The sequence below is a fragment of the Amphibalanus amphitrite genome, unplaced genomic scaffold (assembly GCF_019059575.1).
Source record: "Amphibalanus amphitrite isolate SeventyFive unplaced genomic scaffold, NRLGWU_Aamphi_draft 001186F_arrow, whole genome shotgun sequence".
NCBI lineage: Eukaryota > Metazoa > Arthropoda > Thecostraca > Balanomorpha > Balanidae > Amphibalanus > Amphibalanus amphitrite.
This window is the reverse complement of record NW_024882680.1, coordinates 102597-120899: the sequence shown is the minus strand read 5'-3', so window position 1 is coordinate 120899 and position 18303 is coordinate 102597. Positions and strand designations below refer to the sequence as shown.

The 18303-nt window shown below is 53.6% G+C and overlaps 1 protein-coding gene across 1 annotated transcript in view; it reads right to left on the bottom strand.

The window, feature by feature from the left end:
* LOC122370938 (trichohyalin-like) overlaps window positions 1-18000 on the bottom strand; it is a 36620-nt gene extending 18620 nt beyond the window's left edge. Inside the window, exons 1-3 of the mRNA XM_043346911.1 lie at window positions 17708-18000; window positions 12212-12371; window positions 11635-11817 (exon numbers count right to left, since the gene is read on the bottom strand). Of these exons, the coding sequence (XP_043202846.1) occupies window positions 11635-11817; window positions 12212-12371; window positions 17708-17994 (630 nt within the window). The 5' untranslated portion in view covers window positions 17995-18000. The remainder of the gene's footprint in view (window positions 1-11634; window positions 11818-12211; window positions 12372-17707) is intronic.
* Between the last annotated feature and the right edge of the window lie 303 nt (window positions 18001-18303).

Genomic DNA, 18303 nt, shown 5'->3' with positions numbered 1-18303 from the left:
GCTCATGCGTGCACGGCTGCGTTTGAACGTTAGCATCGCCAGAGGATAGTGGGCGACTTAAATATCGCAGCTGGAATACGTGTAATTAGGCGCCATTCAGCCATAGGGAGTTTTTAGGTTAATTAAGGTAACAAATAGCAATCATACATAGGTATACCTACGGGTGGAATGCATAAAATTTGGCCTTCGCTCAAGGCACAAATGATGTTGTATTGTCCAGAATTACATGCATGTCACCTACTTTTTATTCATGGATCTCGTATCACCAAAAGTATGACGTCATGCACATAAGGACCGTAAGAATCCCACAGAAACGGGTTTAGGAGCATGTCACCTTTATTTGTGCACGTATGCGGTATGCACGCATGGTAGGTATAGTAAAAAAGTGACGCTGTTCACCTATACAAGACAAACAAATTACACATCCCAAGCACGGTTAGCCTTGCTAAGTGCCTGCTGCGCTGAGCCGCCCAGCAAAACTGACTGGGCGCCTGGCGACTTGCCCATGTGCGACTGGCTGTGGCACATTGATGCCTTTTGCGACATTCGGGCATTATTCGTAAGCAGTCATTCCGGCGGCGTTAAATGACAGCAATACCGTTGATGTTGTGGATTAGAGTTAACGGCCGCTGCACATTGCACAACGCCGGCTGTCGAAGCATACCTATTGTTCTCTGCGTCAGACAACTCACTCCCCTGCCGGCGAGTTCTGGCGTAACAATCGCGACACACGGAACACAGCGCCCCGGCGACAAAAATCTGCCCCCTCCCCCTACCCGGCTCGGGACACACACGACAATGGCACATTGCGCCGGACTAATTACGCTAATGGCCAGAGTCGAGTGGCGGAAGTCCTACGCTGTCAGTCCGGCAGTGGAGTGGCGGTAGTACGCCGTCTGTCCGGCAGTGGAGTGGCGGTAGTAAATACGTCGTCTGTGAGTGGCAATACGCCGTCTGTCCGGCCGCAGTGGAGTGGGGTGGCGGTGGTAAGCCGTCTGCCGACGTCACCCGAGACGTGACGTGCTCTGACAGCAGCGCGACCCACCCCTCCAACAGCAGTGCAGCCCACCCCTATGGACAACAGCGGCCCACCCTCCGACAGCAGCGGATAGTTGCCTCCGACAGTCTGATCCATCCCTACGACAGTCTGACAGCAGTGGTCCGCTCCGTCCGATGGAATTGGGTTCTCCTGCAGTCATTTTAGATCCGTCTATCATCAGGAGGCCCGGGAGCGCTGACTGCAGGAAGTTCGGAGTTCCAAGCTCACAGGATTTACGGCCCCCGGCTTTGAATTGTATCTGTCAGAACTGCAGATCTGATGGCGATGGCTGGCGGTCATCTGTCAGCTCAATTAGTTGTCTAGACTAGACAGAGAGACACAGAGTTGGCAGTCCGAGTCGACGTCCGCCGCCGTCTGCAGCTCCGAGGCAGCGGTTTCTGGTGTACGGATCTGTGATCTGATGGCGCCAGTCCCGCGCCTCTGACAGGATATCGGTCTGTAAAATCGGACACCACCCGGTGCCGACCTCCATCGGTCCCAGGGGGGGGGGGCTACCGACCGGCAGCTGCCGCCCGCAGCCCGCCGGGCCGACCGACAGATCACCGCCCTCTCCCCACCACCCGTCCCCACAGGGCAGCATCTGTCCAGCGGAGCTGACGGGGAGCCCACGGTTCGTCGGAAGGTCATCTCAGGCTCAAAAGAAACGATATATACCATTCGAAAGCTTACGGTGAGCTGAATCCAAAAATGTATTTTTTATCAAAATCGATCGATGGCCTTTTTTTAAAATTGCGTTTTTCTAAAAACTTAATAATCATTTATTCAACGGGCTGTCCCGGATATTCTTGAAAACATAAACATGTATTTTTGAGTTCCAGTGAAAGCTGAACTCCAAAAGAACAATATTTAGCGAAGCAATATTTCCAAACATTAATATGCGTCTCCCACAGCCGAAAATAAGGCGCAATCACACAGCTCAGTGTCACGATGGACCAAAGTCAGCCACACAGAAGCGTGAAATGACCCTTATCGACTCGCAGACCCGGCGCTCTCGGCCCGCCTGACCGGCCACGGAAAGAACGTTCGGCTCTCGTTCTACTAAACAAATGTCAAAGTTGTCAGTTTAACTGTCCACATCGCTATTAAAGCTATTCAGGATACCTGTGACGAAAATTCATTGTTCTGTCATCTTCACATCATGCATTAATTTGCATATGTTCATGTCTACTTTGCTCAATTGAGCTTGGTATCATGCCCATATAAGGAAAATTGGCCGCGCTGAAATGTCAGAGGCTGCACCGGCCTCAGCTCGGGTGGAGTGGGGGTAGCGCCCGGCGGGGCAGGGTAACCTTTGACCGGTCGCACGGCCGAGCAGCTGTCACCAGTACAGCCTCTGACAGTGAAACCCCGCTCACTTCCCCTGCGCGGGCACTGATCGCAGCTGGATGGAACAAAACATGTATAAGAAAAATGTAAATTAAAGCATGTTGTAAATCAAGCAGAACAATGAATTTTCTTCACAGGTATCCTGAGTAACTTTAATAGCGATGTGGACAGTTAAAGTGGCAAATACTACATTTGTTTAGTAGAACAAGAGCCGAACGTTCTTTCCGTGGCCGGTCAGGCGGGCCGAGAGCGCCGGGTCTGCGAGTCGATAAGGGTCATTTCACGCTTCTGTGTGGCTGACTTTGGTCCATCGTCACACTGAGATGTGTGATTGCGCCTTATTGTCGGCTGTGGGAGACGCATATTAAAGGGACCCTCCCACCTTAACATTAGATTTGAGTTGAGATAGCCAAAATGGGGTCCCTGGCTCACAATTACCGGTTTCGGCACTCACAACATCGAGAAATGCCTTAAATCGGAAATATTGAATTTCAAAATTGCAGCATTTTGATTCAGAGGGGCTAATGCTTAGGAATACCCCTCTGAATGTGTGACGTCAGCGCAGATATCTAACGATTTTTAAATGTTTGACTAAAACGTTTTGTAGCACGCGTTGGTATATGCTATTTGCGCGCAACATCTGCCGCAAACGCCGCACTTCTAAAATAAAGCCGCTAGAAACAGCGGAGATCCCAAAAAGTAAACAAAAGTAAAAGTCTAATATCTTGAAAACCGGTGAATATTTTTCGGTGAAATTTGGTAGATATTCGTTTTCGCTCTTTCTGAACCGAGCGACATCACTTTCATGCCAATTCATAAACTTTTTTGAAGGTGGGAGGGTCCCTTTAATGTTTGGAAATATTGCTTCGCTAAATATTGTTCTTTTGGCGTTCAGCTTTCCCTGGAACTCAAAAATACATGTTTATGTTTTCAAGAATGTCCGAGACAGCCCGTTGAATAAAAGATTATTAAGTTTTTACAAAAACGCAATTTTCAAAAAAGGCCATCGATCGATTTGGATAAAAAATACATTTTTGGATTCAGCTCACCGTCAGCTTTCGAATGGTATATACCGTTTCTTTTGAGCCTGAGATGACCTTCCGACGAACCGTGAGCCAGCGAACCGCCGCCGGGGCCGGAGACGCCTCGCCGGGGATGGGGGCCGCGCGGCCTGTGGACAGAGAATGTGCAGGACAGGCGCCACGGCGGCTGCTGACGCCTGTAGCTGCGCCACACTGCTCCGTAGACTGACCGACGAGGGCGGCTGACGTCGGCTGACGCCTGACGGCGGCTGACGGCGGCTGAGCACCGTGGAGAGCCTAAAATATATAAATAATAATAACAAAGACAATGTTGCAGGAGTGCAAATGGGTGTTGCTCTGCCCGGAGCTACAACTAGGTTTTCACTACATGCTATTTCACAAGCGTTCACACATGTCTCAGTGATGAATGACCGTATGAGCCTACTGGAAGCGACTTTTGTGGCTTCAATGGTATGTAATGTATAGGTGCAGATCAGTAGGTACGTAGGGGAGAGTGGGGTAATTTGGCCGGTGGTGTAAATTGGCCGCCCCCACCTGTACGATGACTAATAAAAGTGAGTGAAATAACTCTAGTCTCTATTCATTTGCAGTGGCGGCGGAAGGTAATTTTGGATGGGGGTGCAAAGTTTTCTCAAGGGGCCCCTCTGGAAGTTTTGGGCCCCCCCCCATTCATTTTTTTGAGTGATTATTATTGATTTATGAAAAACCAAGATTTTGGAAAACTATCCCCATACACATAAGTTCTGTAAAAGGTTTGAAATTGCAGTGTGCCTACCTATTTCAAATAATTAAAGCATAAAGAAGCAAATGCAGCTAGTTTTTTTTCTATTTTTTTTTATCGGCTAATCTTTTAGTCTAGCCACCACCCGCAGCGTCTCAAGCCACTTTCTGGATCCGCATTCCGCAGTGAACCATTGAGGGCCCGTACGAGACCGTTCCAAGAAGACCGTGCTTAGAAGCCCCTTGGAAACCGACCACATAAAGACTCCTCCAGAGACCTACATGACTCCCCAGACTGAATGAGCCCTCCGATCAGGGTCGGTCCCTTGAAAGTTGCTGAAAGGTTTCAGAAGGCAGTATAGGCCCGAAAGTCTTTTGAGGGCTCTCAGAAACCGGCATCGGACCCCAAAAAAAAGCCTGTATGGAAGCCCTCCAAAGCCGGGATGGAGGCCACAGGAGCCGATGCTTAGCCTAAAGAGCCGGTATGGAGGACTGAATAGGGGAAAGGGGGTCTCAGTGTCAGTGGGGCCTTCAGGGGCAAGCGTTTGAGCCCCAAAAGTATGTGTGGGGTCTTAGAGGCAGGTAGACCCCTGGGGTATATGCACGGGGTCCCAGGAGCTCGCGTGTGAGCCCAAATATCCGGCTGGTTGCTACTAGAACCAGCATGGGATTCTTAGAAGCCGCGTAGACCCACATTTCATGGGTCATGAGTCCCAAGAGTCGATGTAGGGGCCATAAAAGCCGGTGTAGAGCCCATGGCCTCCATAAGTTCCGACATTGAGACTCTCAGAGGCCGGCGACGGGGCATCAAGAGCAGATAAAGTGCCTCAACAAGCCGACATGGGGCCTGAGAATCATTGTGGAATTCTGGGAGCCTGCGTGAGCTCTCGGAGACCTTCGTATTTCGTAAGGTCCACAAAGGTCGTTGAGCCCTCTGAATCTGAACTCTGCGGGGCCCTCAGATGCCAGCATGTCTCCTGGCACCTGCCTGCGTTAAGTTGAGGCCCTCCGAGGCCGTCGTAGGGTTCTTCAGAGGCCAGCGTTGGCCCTTGAAGCCTTCGTTAGGCCCTAGAAGCCGTCAAGAGGGCCCTCAGAGGTCAGCATGGCCCCTGGAGCCTGCCTGCGTCGAGGCCCTCAGAGGCCGTCGTGGGGCCCTCAGCCGCCAGCGTGGGCCTTTGGAGCTTCCGTTGGGTCTTAGAGACCATCGTGAGGGTTCAGAGAGGTCGTCGTCAGGGCCCTCAGCCCCTTAGGGACCATCCTGGGGTCCTCAGAAGTTGTTGTGAGGACCCTTAGGAGCCTTCGAGAGGATCATCAGAGGTCGTCATGAGGGTCCATGGCCATAGTGAGAGTCTTCATGGGCCCTCAGATACCTTTGCAGGGCTCTCAGAGGCCTTGGTAAGAACGCTAGAGGCCATCGTTAGGGCCCTCAATAGACCGTTGCAGGCCCCCAGATGCCAGCATAGCCCCTGCAGCCTGGCTGTGTTGGGGCTGTCGCTGGGCCGTCTGAAGCCAAATGGGCCCTCAGACTTGAGTTGGGTCTAGGGCCGTCACGAGGGCCCTCAGCGACCGTCGCGCGTCGTAGAGGCCCTCAGAGGCCAGCGGGGCACCTGGAGTCCTGTGGGACCCTCAGCGGTCGTCATTAGGGCCCTTGGTGGTCGTTATAGGGCCCCAGGGGACAGAGGTCGTCGTGAGAGCCCTCAGGGATCATCGTAAGGGCCCTCAGAGGCCGTCATAGGGGCCCTCAGAGGCCAGCGCGGCCCCTTGAGTCTCCTTGGGGCCCTGGAGTCTCTGTGGGACCCTCAGCGGTCGTCATGAGGGCCCTTAGTGGCCGTTGTAGGGCCCCAGGGGACAGAGGTCATCGTGGAAGCCCTTAGAGATCATCATAAAAGGGCCCTCTGAGGCCATCGTGGGGGCCCTCAGATGCCGCATGGAGCATCAAACGCGGCTCGGGACACTTCTAGCCGGTGTGGGGGCCCCAAAGACTAGCATGGGGCTCTCCTGACCATAATTGGACATCCCGGATGATTCCACATCAGTGTTCGTTTCCCGATCACTGGCTTTCAGAAGAAAATGTATTGGATGGTGCGACGGGCCCCTTGTACGGATTTTGGGGGTGCAAAAAGATATGTTTGCACCCCCATGTTTTTCGATGGGGGTGCAGCTGCACCCCCTGCACCCCCTATTCCGCCGCCACTGTTCATTTGTCATGGTTAGAAATAACTGGAGGACAAATGTCAAAACTTTGCCCCTCGTAGTTTTATTCAAAATTAATAAAACGTTAATTTCATTAGAAAATGGTAACTCTTACTTCTGTTTACAACGTTGTATAACAGGGCCTATTTTAACATGTTAACTGGGGGGGCAAATGCCCCCGCACTCAACAGAATTGCCCCCCTAGTCGTCGAGATTTGCCCACTATAAAAATGGGCATAAAGGAACAGGGTGAAAACATACTACGTAACTACTGTGACTTGTTTTGCAATGGATGTCAAATGAGTCAGTCTGTAAGTAATGACCAGTGGTGTATCTAAGGGTGGGTCATATGGGTCATGACCCCCCACCGGGCCCACCGTCTTGGGGCCCGGGGACACCACAGGCCTGCCAGGGGCACCACCGGCCTGTCAGGGGCACCACAGGCCTGTTGGGAGCACCATCAACCTAGCCAGAGCACCATAGGTCTGCCAGGGGCACCACAGACCTGCCAGGGGCCCCACCGGCCTCGCAGGGGCACCACCTTGGGCCTGTCAGGGGTACCACCACAGGCCCGCCAGGGGCACCATAGGCCTGCCAGAGGCACCATAGGCCTAGCAAGGGCGCCACGGACCTGTCAGGGGCACCAGAGGCCTAGTATGGACACCACATGCCTGGCAGGGACACCACCGGCCTCACAGGGACTGGGACACCTTGGGCCTGTTAGTGGCACCACGTGCCTGTCGGGGACACTCCAGGCTTGTCAGGAGCACCATAGTCCTGTCAGGGCCCAGGGGCACCACCGGCCTCACGTGGACACCACCGGCCTCGCAAAGGCATCATGGGCCTGTCAGGGGCACCACGGGCCTGTCGTTGGAACTTCAGGCTTGTCAGGGGCACCACAGTTCTTTCAGATGCACCGGCGGCCTAGCACCATGGCACCATGTTTGGCCGAGGTCGCGATTCGGCGTATGTCGCCTCGCATTAGCCGCGCGTTTGCAGTCTTTTCGTGGTTTCAAACGTTCAAACATGGGATATGATGTTGCTTCCATGCATTAGGGTGGGTGTCAAGATCACCGGAAGGTCAGGTCAGATCATTTACCTTTGATGACCTCGGTTCACATTTTCGAGTTTTATATGTTTCTAGGCTAGTTTTTGGAGCTGAATTCGAATTAAGCAACCATTTGACCATTTACGAAGTAGTTTTGGTGCCTTCGTAACATGTTACGAAGCTGTCAGAGGCGGTTGCCACCTACTACGAATACCCGGCAAAACCCTTACCTACTGGTTGACCTGACCTGACCTGACCTGGCCTAAATGCATGAAGACATCATCTATGATCATAACTAACATGACATTCGTGATCAGCACCCCGAAAAACCATAGCAGCCACTCTTTACGACGCTCTAACAGGTCCCGATTTTCCCGACTTTTGGGTCAATGACCTGACCTGGAAGGTCAACCGATGACCTAGGACCTTAAAATTGGGTATAATCGGCTTCCTTTCATCACGGGCAACACGGTCGTTTTTTCCGCGAAGCTCTAGCTCGATCAGGGGCGAAACGGCAAGGGGGAGGGTCCAACGGACCCCCCCCCCTGTACGCTCGCTACTGGAAACACCAATACGGGCGAGGGTTAATGGATTATTAAAGACAATTTTCCAGGTTGCCCCCCCAGTCAAATTCCCTTAAAATAGGCTCTGTTGTATAACATGTAGTATTCGGGCTAAAAACGAATTCAGACATTATAGCGCCATTCTTAGGGGTGTTCAGTGGTTCCAAGAGCAATTTTATCTAATTCCGTAAAGCCGTGATGACCTTATAGACAAAAATTTTTAGAATGGCAATATGGGGTAATTTGGCCGGGACTAGCGGGGCAACTTGGCCGGTGCGCTCATGGTCACTATGCTGGGACGGCCGAGTTTTCATGGTCAATTGTACCATAAATGACATGATTCATGAACAACTTTGACTACTTTGATGCCTTACTTCCGATTGGCCAACTGTAAGAGCATGTGACGTCATCAAAGGCTACCAAACGTTTTTTGCTAATAAATCCTTACACAAAAATGGTACAGCCGCACAAATGGTCTCATTCTGTTCAGCTCGCCAAGGCGCATCGAATGATATGCATGATGACCTTGAAATCACGTGACCTTGAGGTCAAGCGACCTGATGCAACGTGACCTGAGTTCAACCTTTGACCTTGACTTCTCAAGGTCAACACATATATCTTTCGATGCGGACTGACGAGAGAATTACGATGGTACTCGAAGTTTTGGCCTAGCTTGATTACTTCAAAAGTTATTCGTAAAAAAAACTGTGATCGCATCTAGAGCCGCTAATTTGGCTATTTTGACCCCTGTGACCCCTGAGCCAACCTCAAAAATGCGGCAAATGCGTCATAGGACACACGTCATTGCTGAATCTGAAGCTGACTCGCAATATAACAGAAAATCCCGACCGCAAACTAACACCGGCCAAATTGCCCCACACCCCCGGCCAAATAACCCTGCTAGTGGGGCAATTTGGCCGCCTTGCAGATCTTTGTAATACGTCACAATTTCGATATAAGTAATTACTCTATCATTTCAAGTTCACTGTCCAGTAAAGTAAAATGAATGCGACACCTGCCAGCGTTGAGAAAATGCAGAAATGTGTCGTCAATTTTAAGTTATATCGTTTTCTAAAAAAAAAGCGGCCAAATTACCCCACTCTCCCCTACATATGCTTATTTCGTACAACGACAAGTTTTACAGGACTTTCACCTCGATATGTGGTAAAATTGGTCTATGGCCTGTGATTGCATGGGCAATGTTTGGTTGCAACGTGATCAGTTCTGAGAGAGGAGCCGGCGCTGGACTGATGGGTGACCCAGTGGGTAAGCTGGCGGGTGAACCGGTGGGTGAACTGGCGGGCGCACCAGTCACCCGGTGACGGTGGTAAGCGGTGTCCCATGAGCGGCCCGGCCCGGCCCGGCGTGGGAGAGCCGCCTCCGCCGCCCGGCCCGCCCGCTCGCTAAAAATCCGCGTCCGTTTCCTGCCGGCGCTGCAACCGTCTGCAGCGACGCCTTAATTACTCTCACACTTCTAATTAGCGGCGGGACCGAGCGCTGGCCTAATTGGGTCGCCCCAAGGATACGGGTCGCCCTGTGCCATGGGCCCGGCCGCGGCGTGCGCCAGTGTGGCGGGTACACGGCTGACGGCGGTCGGCGGGAGAAAGTCCCCGGCCCGGCGCGGCGCCGCCGCCAGAGGGTCTGCAGGGCGGTCGGCGGCGGAGAAACGCAGCAGGAGCAGCGTCCAGCTCCCCGAGCGCTGGGCCGGGGCGGGTAGCTGTGCACACCGAGCCAACGACAGACCAGGACCGAGGGACGGCCACAGAGACGACACGGAGCTAACATCGACTCGCTACCATGAGCGAAACGGCGACATAAAATAGATACCATATCGGCCCAGTAAAACCAATTCAAAAGGAGGTTATTTATATCATACATATACTATAAACTCATTAGGTACAGTAGTTTGCCTCTATCTCAATCCGGTGAGACATTTCTTGTTAGTTTTGTTACGGAAATAGCTTAATTATTTTTTTTTTTTATAAATTTAGCTCGAATGTCTGAATGGACGGATTGACAGAGCCGGAACCCACGCTAAGCAGAGCTTGTTGCGTAGACCCCGACCCCTACCGTCCGATCGCGCAATTCCGGGTAACGGGAGAATTTAGATGCCAAAGTTTAACGTGCCCTTCAAAGCCGGACACGGCCTGTCCCACTCAACTGACTTCAACTGGCTGCGGCTGCTCCCACCAACCGCAGACCATCCCCGTCAGGAGTCTCAAATATCGAGCGCCGGAGCGTCTCGAACCCGGGCTCTCACTACCGGGAGTCCAATGCTCTACCAACTGAGCTACGGGACAGGCAATTATGAATAGCTAAAAAAGAGAAACTGGCCAAATGATTTAGGGCCATTGGCATCCGCATTACTTGTTCCTTACTCATTAAGTCGATAAACGAGCAACAATGAAAGTTTCGATGAAACAGCCCTGTAGTTAAAAAAGAAATGCCTATTAGAAAACAAACTGCACAACTTGATGAGCCTCGAAAAGACCAGCAATTAAGCAGCACATTTAGTGGTAACAGGAGAGAGCAATCATACTCTAAACGAGTGAGACGAGAGTTTTATTACGCCCAAACATGACGGACGACCTCACTCGGTGCCTTTTAGTCACAGGCCCGCCGAAACAGAGGGACTCGTTGGGTCCTTTACGTGTCTCCCTGTCTGAGAACGCCGAGCGTGGGTTACGCCATTAGCTGACATCCGCCGCGGGGACGTGGAACGCACGGCCGCTCCCGGTCAGACAAGATACATGTGTTTCTGTGTGACCCCGCGCTTCGGTCACGGTAAAAAATGTTACTGTGTGACCCCGCGTTCTTGGGGCGGTGTTCCCGGGAGGTGACTTTCCCCGCGGGGGGCAGCAGCCGCCACCGGTCGTTTGGGAGCCTCGTATCAGCGAGGCTGCTGCCGTGGCCGGCGGCCGCTGTCTCCCATGCGCACGTAGTTACCGCTGTATAAATAACCCTGCTCTTTGCTGTCGTCTGACACCAGTAGCAGTATTCCGGTGGAGCGCCCGTTAATGCATCAATGATATTACTGGACGGACGCCTGGTGACCCAAAGACGAGCAAACGTGCGACTAATAGAGTATGATTTCAAGCTTGAACGACTAGACATTGTAATTCAACGTACGTTTTTTCGACTAATACGTAGTCGTAGTCGTTTGTTGTTTTCGTTTCGAATTTTCGACCTTCGCATCGACGCCGTTGTGATCGATTGTTGCCATACTGTCATCGATTGTTGCATCGATATTGTTGCCATGTTTCTTGACAACGTGGCCTCGATACGAAGGTAGAAAATTCGAAATGCAAAATAGCCGCGGAACTACGGGTAAGGGAAAGTAAGGAAATGAGCGAGAGAGAGAGAGAGAGAGAGAGAGAGAGAGAGAGAGGAGAGAGAGAGAGAGAGAGAGAGAGAGAGAGAGAGAGAGAGAGAGAGAGAGAGAGAGCGAGAGCGAGAGCGAGCGAGCGAGAGAGAGAGAGAGAGAGAGAGAGAGAGAGAGAGAGAGAGAGAGAGAGAGAGAGAGCGAGAGAGAGCGAGAGAGAGAGAGAGAGAGAGAGAGAGAGAGAGAGAGAGAGAGAGAGAGAGAGAGAGAGAGAGAGAGAGAGAGAGGAGAGAGAGAGAGAGAGAGAGAGAGAGAAGAGCCAGGCCGACAGTCGGCCGGCCGACAGCCCGCTCACTGACCTCGCGCAGCAGGCTGCTGAAGGTGTCCTGCTGCCGGCGGGCCTCCTCTCGCAGCTCGGCCAGCTCGGCGCCCACCTGCGCCGACCGGCTGCGCTGCGCCTCGTGCTGCGCGCGCAGCTGCTGCTGCCGCTCGGCCAGCTGGCGCAGCTCGAGCCGCAGCTGCTCAGAGCGGTCCGCCGACTCCTGTCGCGCACCAGGGCATAACACCGGTAAACCTGGTGCGTATAGGCCGGGCGCAAATGTGTCGTGCATACCTAATGGAAAGTAAGACGTATATGTATCTCCCCGTTTTTTTTTGGGGGGGGGGCTGTTTTGTCCTCTCCTCCTACCGTCCTCTCCTGACCTCCACGTGACCAAGTGGCTGCGGCTCCCTTACCTCCTCGTGACTCTGTCCTCCCCTGACCTCCCTTCACCCCTGACCTCCCCGTGACCCCTGCCTCCTCCCCGTGACCCATGTCCTCCCCTGACCTCCCGGTCACCCTGTGCTCCTCTGTCCTCCCCTGACCTCCCGATCACCCTGTGCTCCCTGTCTACAGCTGCACCCCGAGCTCCGCCCGCGCCAGCCGTCGGCACTCGCCTGTCGCAGCTGCAGCAGCTCGGTAGCGTTGGCGCGCTCCGACAGCTCGGCCAGCTGACTGGCCAGTGACGTCACCCGCTCACGCAGCCACTGCACGGTCGTGTGGTCGGCGCTGACCGGCGGAGGGCGGCCCAGCGCCTTCACGGCGTGCACCTCCTGACTGGAACAGAACGGAACCGTCAGGTCAGATATCGGGGAATGACACGGGGCCGTCAACCAGACACTCGGCCGAAATCGCCAAACGGCGGCAAGCCAGAAATTATAAACCTGGACCTGTACCATATAGGATATTGACACGAGACCGTCAGCTATAGGGGAATGACACGGGACCGTCAGCTACAGGACACTGACACGGGTCACTGACACGGGACCGTCAGCTGTAGGGCAATGACACGGGACCGTCAGGACACGGGACCGTCAGCTAGGGGAATGACATGGGACCGTCGGCTATAGGGGAATGACAGCTGGACCGTCGGCTATAGGATACTGACACGGGATCGTCAGATATCGGGGAATGACACGGGGCCGTCAGTTACAGGACACTGGAATGGAACACTCGCAAGGACACTGACACCGACATGGGCCATTGGCACGCGGACGGTGGGACGGGACACTGACACATGTACTTCTCTTAGTAATCGGCATTAGAGAGCGGAAAATTGTCCGAAGACACTTAAATTAATGATAAAGGGAATATTTGTTCGGTATTTCGCTCATGGCACGGCTGACAGAGCCTCCACAGCTCTCTCACTCTCACATACCCATCATCCGGCACCTCGCAGCTCACACCGGGGGTGTCTGACTTCAGCAATAGGTAAACTGACTATTTCAGTCCTGCGCCCCGGGATCGCCATCGACGCCCGGCGGGTCGTCCGCCGACCCGCCGATCCACCCGCCTCTGTGACGGCACGCACGCGCCGTTTTGTACCCCGTTAGCGGTCGCCCTGGAGCGTAACGTCACGCGACGCCCTCTCTCAGACCCTGTGACGGCCTACCTCGGTCGGTCGCCAGCTGCAGAACGCCGGGGGACAGCCGCTCAGCACCTGATACAGAGATATACGGCTGATACGGAGATATAGGCTGATACGGAGATACGGCTGATGCGGAGATACGGCTGATGCGGAGATACGGCTGATACGGAGATACGGCTGATACGGAGATACGGCTGATGCGGAGCCCGGAGACACGGAGATACCTACGTGGGGATACTTAGCCCGTCGGCAGGCGACAGCGGCTCAGTATCCCCACCGACCCCATGCCACAGCACTCTGAGCATCTGCAGCCTATCCTGAGGTCCCGTTCCGCAGTCCCAGTCTCGGGACCGTAGCCAACTACCCGGGACTATGTCCGGTCGGACGGGGCATTAGAAACTTTTCAGCCGGGCGCAGCAATTTGCGCAGTACCCTATTTCCACATCACCTCGCATGGCTCACGATGAGCAGGTTCAGTTTTGATACGCAATAACCACTGGCATGGATCGTCCGAGCATCGCAGCTGAACCTCAGAAAGACGGGCAATCCATTAGCAATAAACTACTACGACGTTGCTTTGTGTGGCAGCGGGCGGCGGTGTGGAACTGAGTGAGCTGTCACCGACCACTGACGGGCGGTGTCGCGTGCCGCCCGTCACCGAGGCCAGGCTGCCGACGGACGGCGCCCGGGTATACTAAGGCAGCACCACACTAACATCAGCCGCCATCGACATTTTGGCAGATAGCCGTGCCTCCAGCGTGTCAAAAAATCCAGCCCATGCATCGAGAAAGACGGTGACGCATCATTTGCACCATCGTTGCCGAGGCTGCCTGGCGCTCTCACCCCGGCGCTGAGACTCTCCACGGCTCTGAGGCTCTCTCCGGGTGCTGAGGCTCTCCCCGGGTGCTGAGGCTCTCCCCCGGTGCTGAGGCTCTCGCCACGTCACTAAGGCTTTTCCCCCGGAGCAGAGGCTCTCGCCCGGTGCTGAGACTCTCGCCCGACCGGCGCAGTGCCCCTCCGGCGTCCCGCTCCCTGGCCACACCGCGCCGCCCGCCGCTCCCGCTGCGGTTTTCATATGACATAATTACGTTAGTGAGGAAGGCCGGGCAGCCATCAGAGCTCCTAATGGCCTCCGACTAACCGCCCGCAACCGCAAACGGGTGTCGGCCGGCCACCGCGTGCAGTGCGCGGAGCCGGCCGCCGCGCGCAACGATAGGCGAGTGTCGGCCGCCCCGTGCAGCGGCCCGCGAACCAGCGGCCGGCCGGCAGTGTATAGGGTCCCGACTGCCAGACGACACACTACGCGAGACACGACCAGATACACGAGACACGCACAAATATTGCATGCAACTTACCGCCGGCGCTACCCGCCCCGAAATGTATTGGTATAGGGCTCTGACGGTCAACTTTACAATACAATACCTATCTACCTAGTACCTACACACTACACAGCAATTCTTAGTGTACCGCGCAACGCTAAGGGGTTAGAATACATAAATTATTTGTATAAGGGCTGGGGTCCTCTATAAACGACACCCATTATAGGGGCTACTTATTTCCAATCTAAATTAAATACTCAAAGCCGTCTACGGTCGAAATGAAGTCGTCAGTTGTTATCGAGCTGCCCAAACGCTGTCCCGAATCTACAGGAACTACCGACAATGCTTGTAGGTACACACTACACACGTTTTGCGGTGTACGAAAACTGTTTTTGTTTTAGTTGTTAGGTACTTACGTGCTAGTTAGTTCATTCCATCCGGTTCTTCTGCGGTTCTAGGTCTTAACCCGCGCCCGGCTGGGGGTCCTGGATTTCCACGCCCTGCTGGGGGGGGGGGGGTGTTTGAACACCCCCCCCCCTTGTAACTCGGCTCCTGGGCCACGTAGCGATACGCGGAAGGCGGCGTTCGAAAGAGCGCCAAAAATAATGACGAAATCACTTCGGTCAACTTTTTGGTCAGGTCAAAGGTCAGGTCACCAGAGGTCATTGAAGGCAAAATTTCGCCGATTTCCAGGTCGAATATCGAAAATTTCCAAGAAGCCAACGCATAACTCGGGAACCAATAGAGCTACAGCGCCGCGGAAAAGCACATTCGATAGCCCTATTAACGCCCTTTCTGAGTAATTCTCTCAGATTTGACCTAACGTCAACGGTTTTGCCTGCAGGGGGCAAAAACTGCAAAAATAGCCGATTTTTTTCGGAAACAGTTTTGCGGCAATAACTTTTGACCCAAGCCTTGTACGAGCTTACTTTTACCGGCATCGTGTTCCTCTCGTCAAGACGCATCGAATGAACTATAACTTGACCTTGAAAGGTCAACTTGAAAATTTGACCTCAGGTCAAGGTCATGACCTGACCGGAAAGGGTCATGTTGCATATCAGTCGATCCGTATCGTCGAGCTGAACACATCTAAGGCGTTTTCATCGCTCTAGCATGCCTCTATCAAAAGTTATTTGCGAAAAACTGTTAGATACCATTCGTGACCTAAGATGACCTCAGGGCATAAACAAGGGTCACGGACACCATTTTCATGTTCAGTGTGTCTAAACCACTTGTAATTCAGTGTTTGGGAGTGTTTATAATGTGTTTCGTCCAAAAGAGGCGCATTTCAATTTTCTCCCATTGACTTATAACCCGCGAGTTGCTGGGGGGGGGGGCGTTAAACGCCCCCACTTTTTTCGCCGGGCCATAGCATAAAAACGGCGCGCCGCAGGCGCGCCAAATTTTGGGTACCTGTAGGGAATTGATTGAAGTTTATTGTGACAAAGTTTAAAAAAAATCAGTCGAAAATTTTTTGAGATATCGAAGTTTTAGTGACGTCATGATTTCTGAGTTTTCGGCCAAAAACGGCATATGTTCATAAAATCATATAAAATCACAGAATAGACATACAGACATGCCGTAAACGCCATTAGACTGCCAATACCATGAACAATCAAATGGCTATCTTCGATTATTGATTATCGTTCCGCATTTTCCAAAATCTTCAACTGAATCTTGGCAATTTCTCGTGACTACTTCACGACCATGATACATGCATTTCTTAAATTGAACTTTTTAAGCCAAACACGTACACATATGATAAAATGAATGTCACCATCGTGTTCTACGCTCCAAATTACCCATAAAACATGTGTCATAGGCTGCGAATATCAGTTTTGATTTTCGGGGATATGTGCCTACCCGGTTGACCTGACCTTGACCCTGACCTATGCTTTACTGACCCCTACATGGAGCTGACACTCTTGTAGGCCTTATATGATGGATTCTGCACCGTTTTGACAGAGTTTATGACGAGAGGCGCCCATTGCGAAGTCCTGAAGTCCATGCTACTGAAAGCCCGATTTCAGGTGTTTGACCTGACCTTGACCCGACCTGTGACCTCAAAATTCAATTTTAAAGTACTCATCTGAAGCGTCTCGTGGCGTTCTTTCGTTTGCCGCCTCGTGCGTTTCGCTGCGCCTATTGGTTCTCGAGTTATCGGCTGGGGGCGTTTAACGCCCCCCCCCCCCCCCAGCAAACGGTGGGTGGCGAAATACCCCAGCAACTGCCGGGATAATGGGGAGGTCGCAAAATTGACCTGACCTTAGGTCACCGATATCAAAATTCCGAGATATACATTTTATAGATACTGTTACCCTTATCAACCGCTGAAAGTTTCAAAGCAATCGGTCTCTCGGTGTAGCTATGACAGACATTGAAACTTTTTATGAGGTGAGGTCACTTCAAGTGACCTGGTGACCTGACCTTGAATGACCTTGGTCTGAAATTTTCACAACATGTGTAGAATTGATGTATGATAAGGTGTACCAAAAACGGCGGCGCTCCGCGCCGCCGTTTTTGAGATATTCGCTTAAAACCACAAGGGGGGGGTGTTCAAACACCCCCCCCAGCAGGGCGCGGGTTAAAGAATCGCATTGAATCTTCTACTGCATACTTTTGTGAGTGCAATAGAAACGCCTACCGATTTTGCTCGTTTAACAGCGCATATGTTTGTATTGCCGACACAGAGATACGGACACCATAAATATCCCGACACACACAGACAAGGGCCATAGGACAGCAACATATTATCGACACAAAGACTGGCGGTGTTACTATACCCGCCGCGCACAGACACGGACTGAGTGGACAGCGTTTATAGCTGTCCACAGAGACTTGAACAACGTAAATGTCCCAGCACGTAATACACAGCACGTTATAGACACTGACCGCATATTTACTGCTAACACAGAGACATGGACAGCATGTAGGATCCGGCACATAGACACGAACAGCATCAATTGTTGCTTACCAACACAGAGATAAAGGCCGAGTAAATATTCCGGCACATGGACAAAGACATCGTAAACATCCCGGGACATAGACAAAGGCAGCGTAAATGTCCCGGGACATAGACAGCGATCAACATATCATGCAACGCAAACATGCCACACTAACATGAACAGAGTAGGTAACCGCACATCCCTCCCCGGCACGTGGTGGCCGCGCCGCGCCTCCCCGTGCACGCCGGCTCGGCGGCTCACCTGAAGCTGCCGATCTCGGCGCGCAGCTCCTCCAGTTCGTCCCTCACGGCCGCCTGGCCACCCACGTGGCGGCTGAGCTGCCGCAGCTCGCGGCCCAGCTGCGGCAGCGCCTCCCGCAGCCGGTCGCGGCCGGCCAGCTGCGCCCGCAGCTGGACCAGCTCGGCGCGGTCCGCGCGCTGCGCCGCCTCCAGCGCCGCCAGACGCGTCGACAGCGACGCGTCGCCCTCGGCGGCGGCTGCCGCTGCCGCCGTCAGCACCAGACACAGCAGCAAAGCGCCGCGCGCCATCCCCGACCGCCGCCGCCGCCTCACTGCCGCCGCCGCCGCCGCCCCCGCCCCCGCCCCCGCCCGGCGGCGGCGCGGGGCGGGGCGAGTGGCTGGCTCCGCCCCCGCTCCCGGCGGCGGCGGTCGCTGGCCGGCGGCCCCGCCCCTGGTGGGAGGGACCATCACCGGTGGCCCCGCCCCGGCGGGAGGGACCGCCTCCCTCGGCGCCGTCAGCCGTCCAACGCACAGCGCACCACAAATCTGCCGGGGCCATGTCACTAAACGGCGGCGTAATACAGAACCCACAGCTCCGCGGCACCCGTTCATCAGACA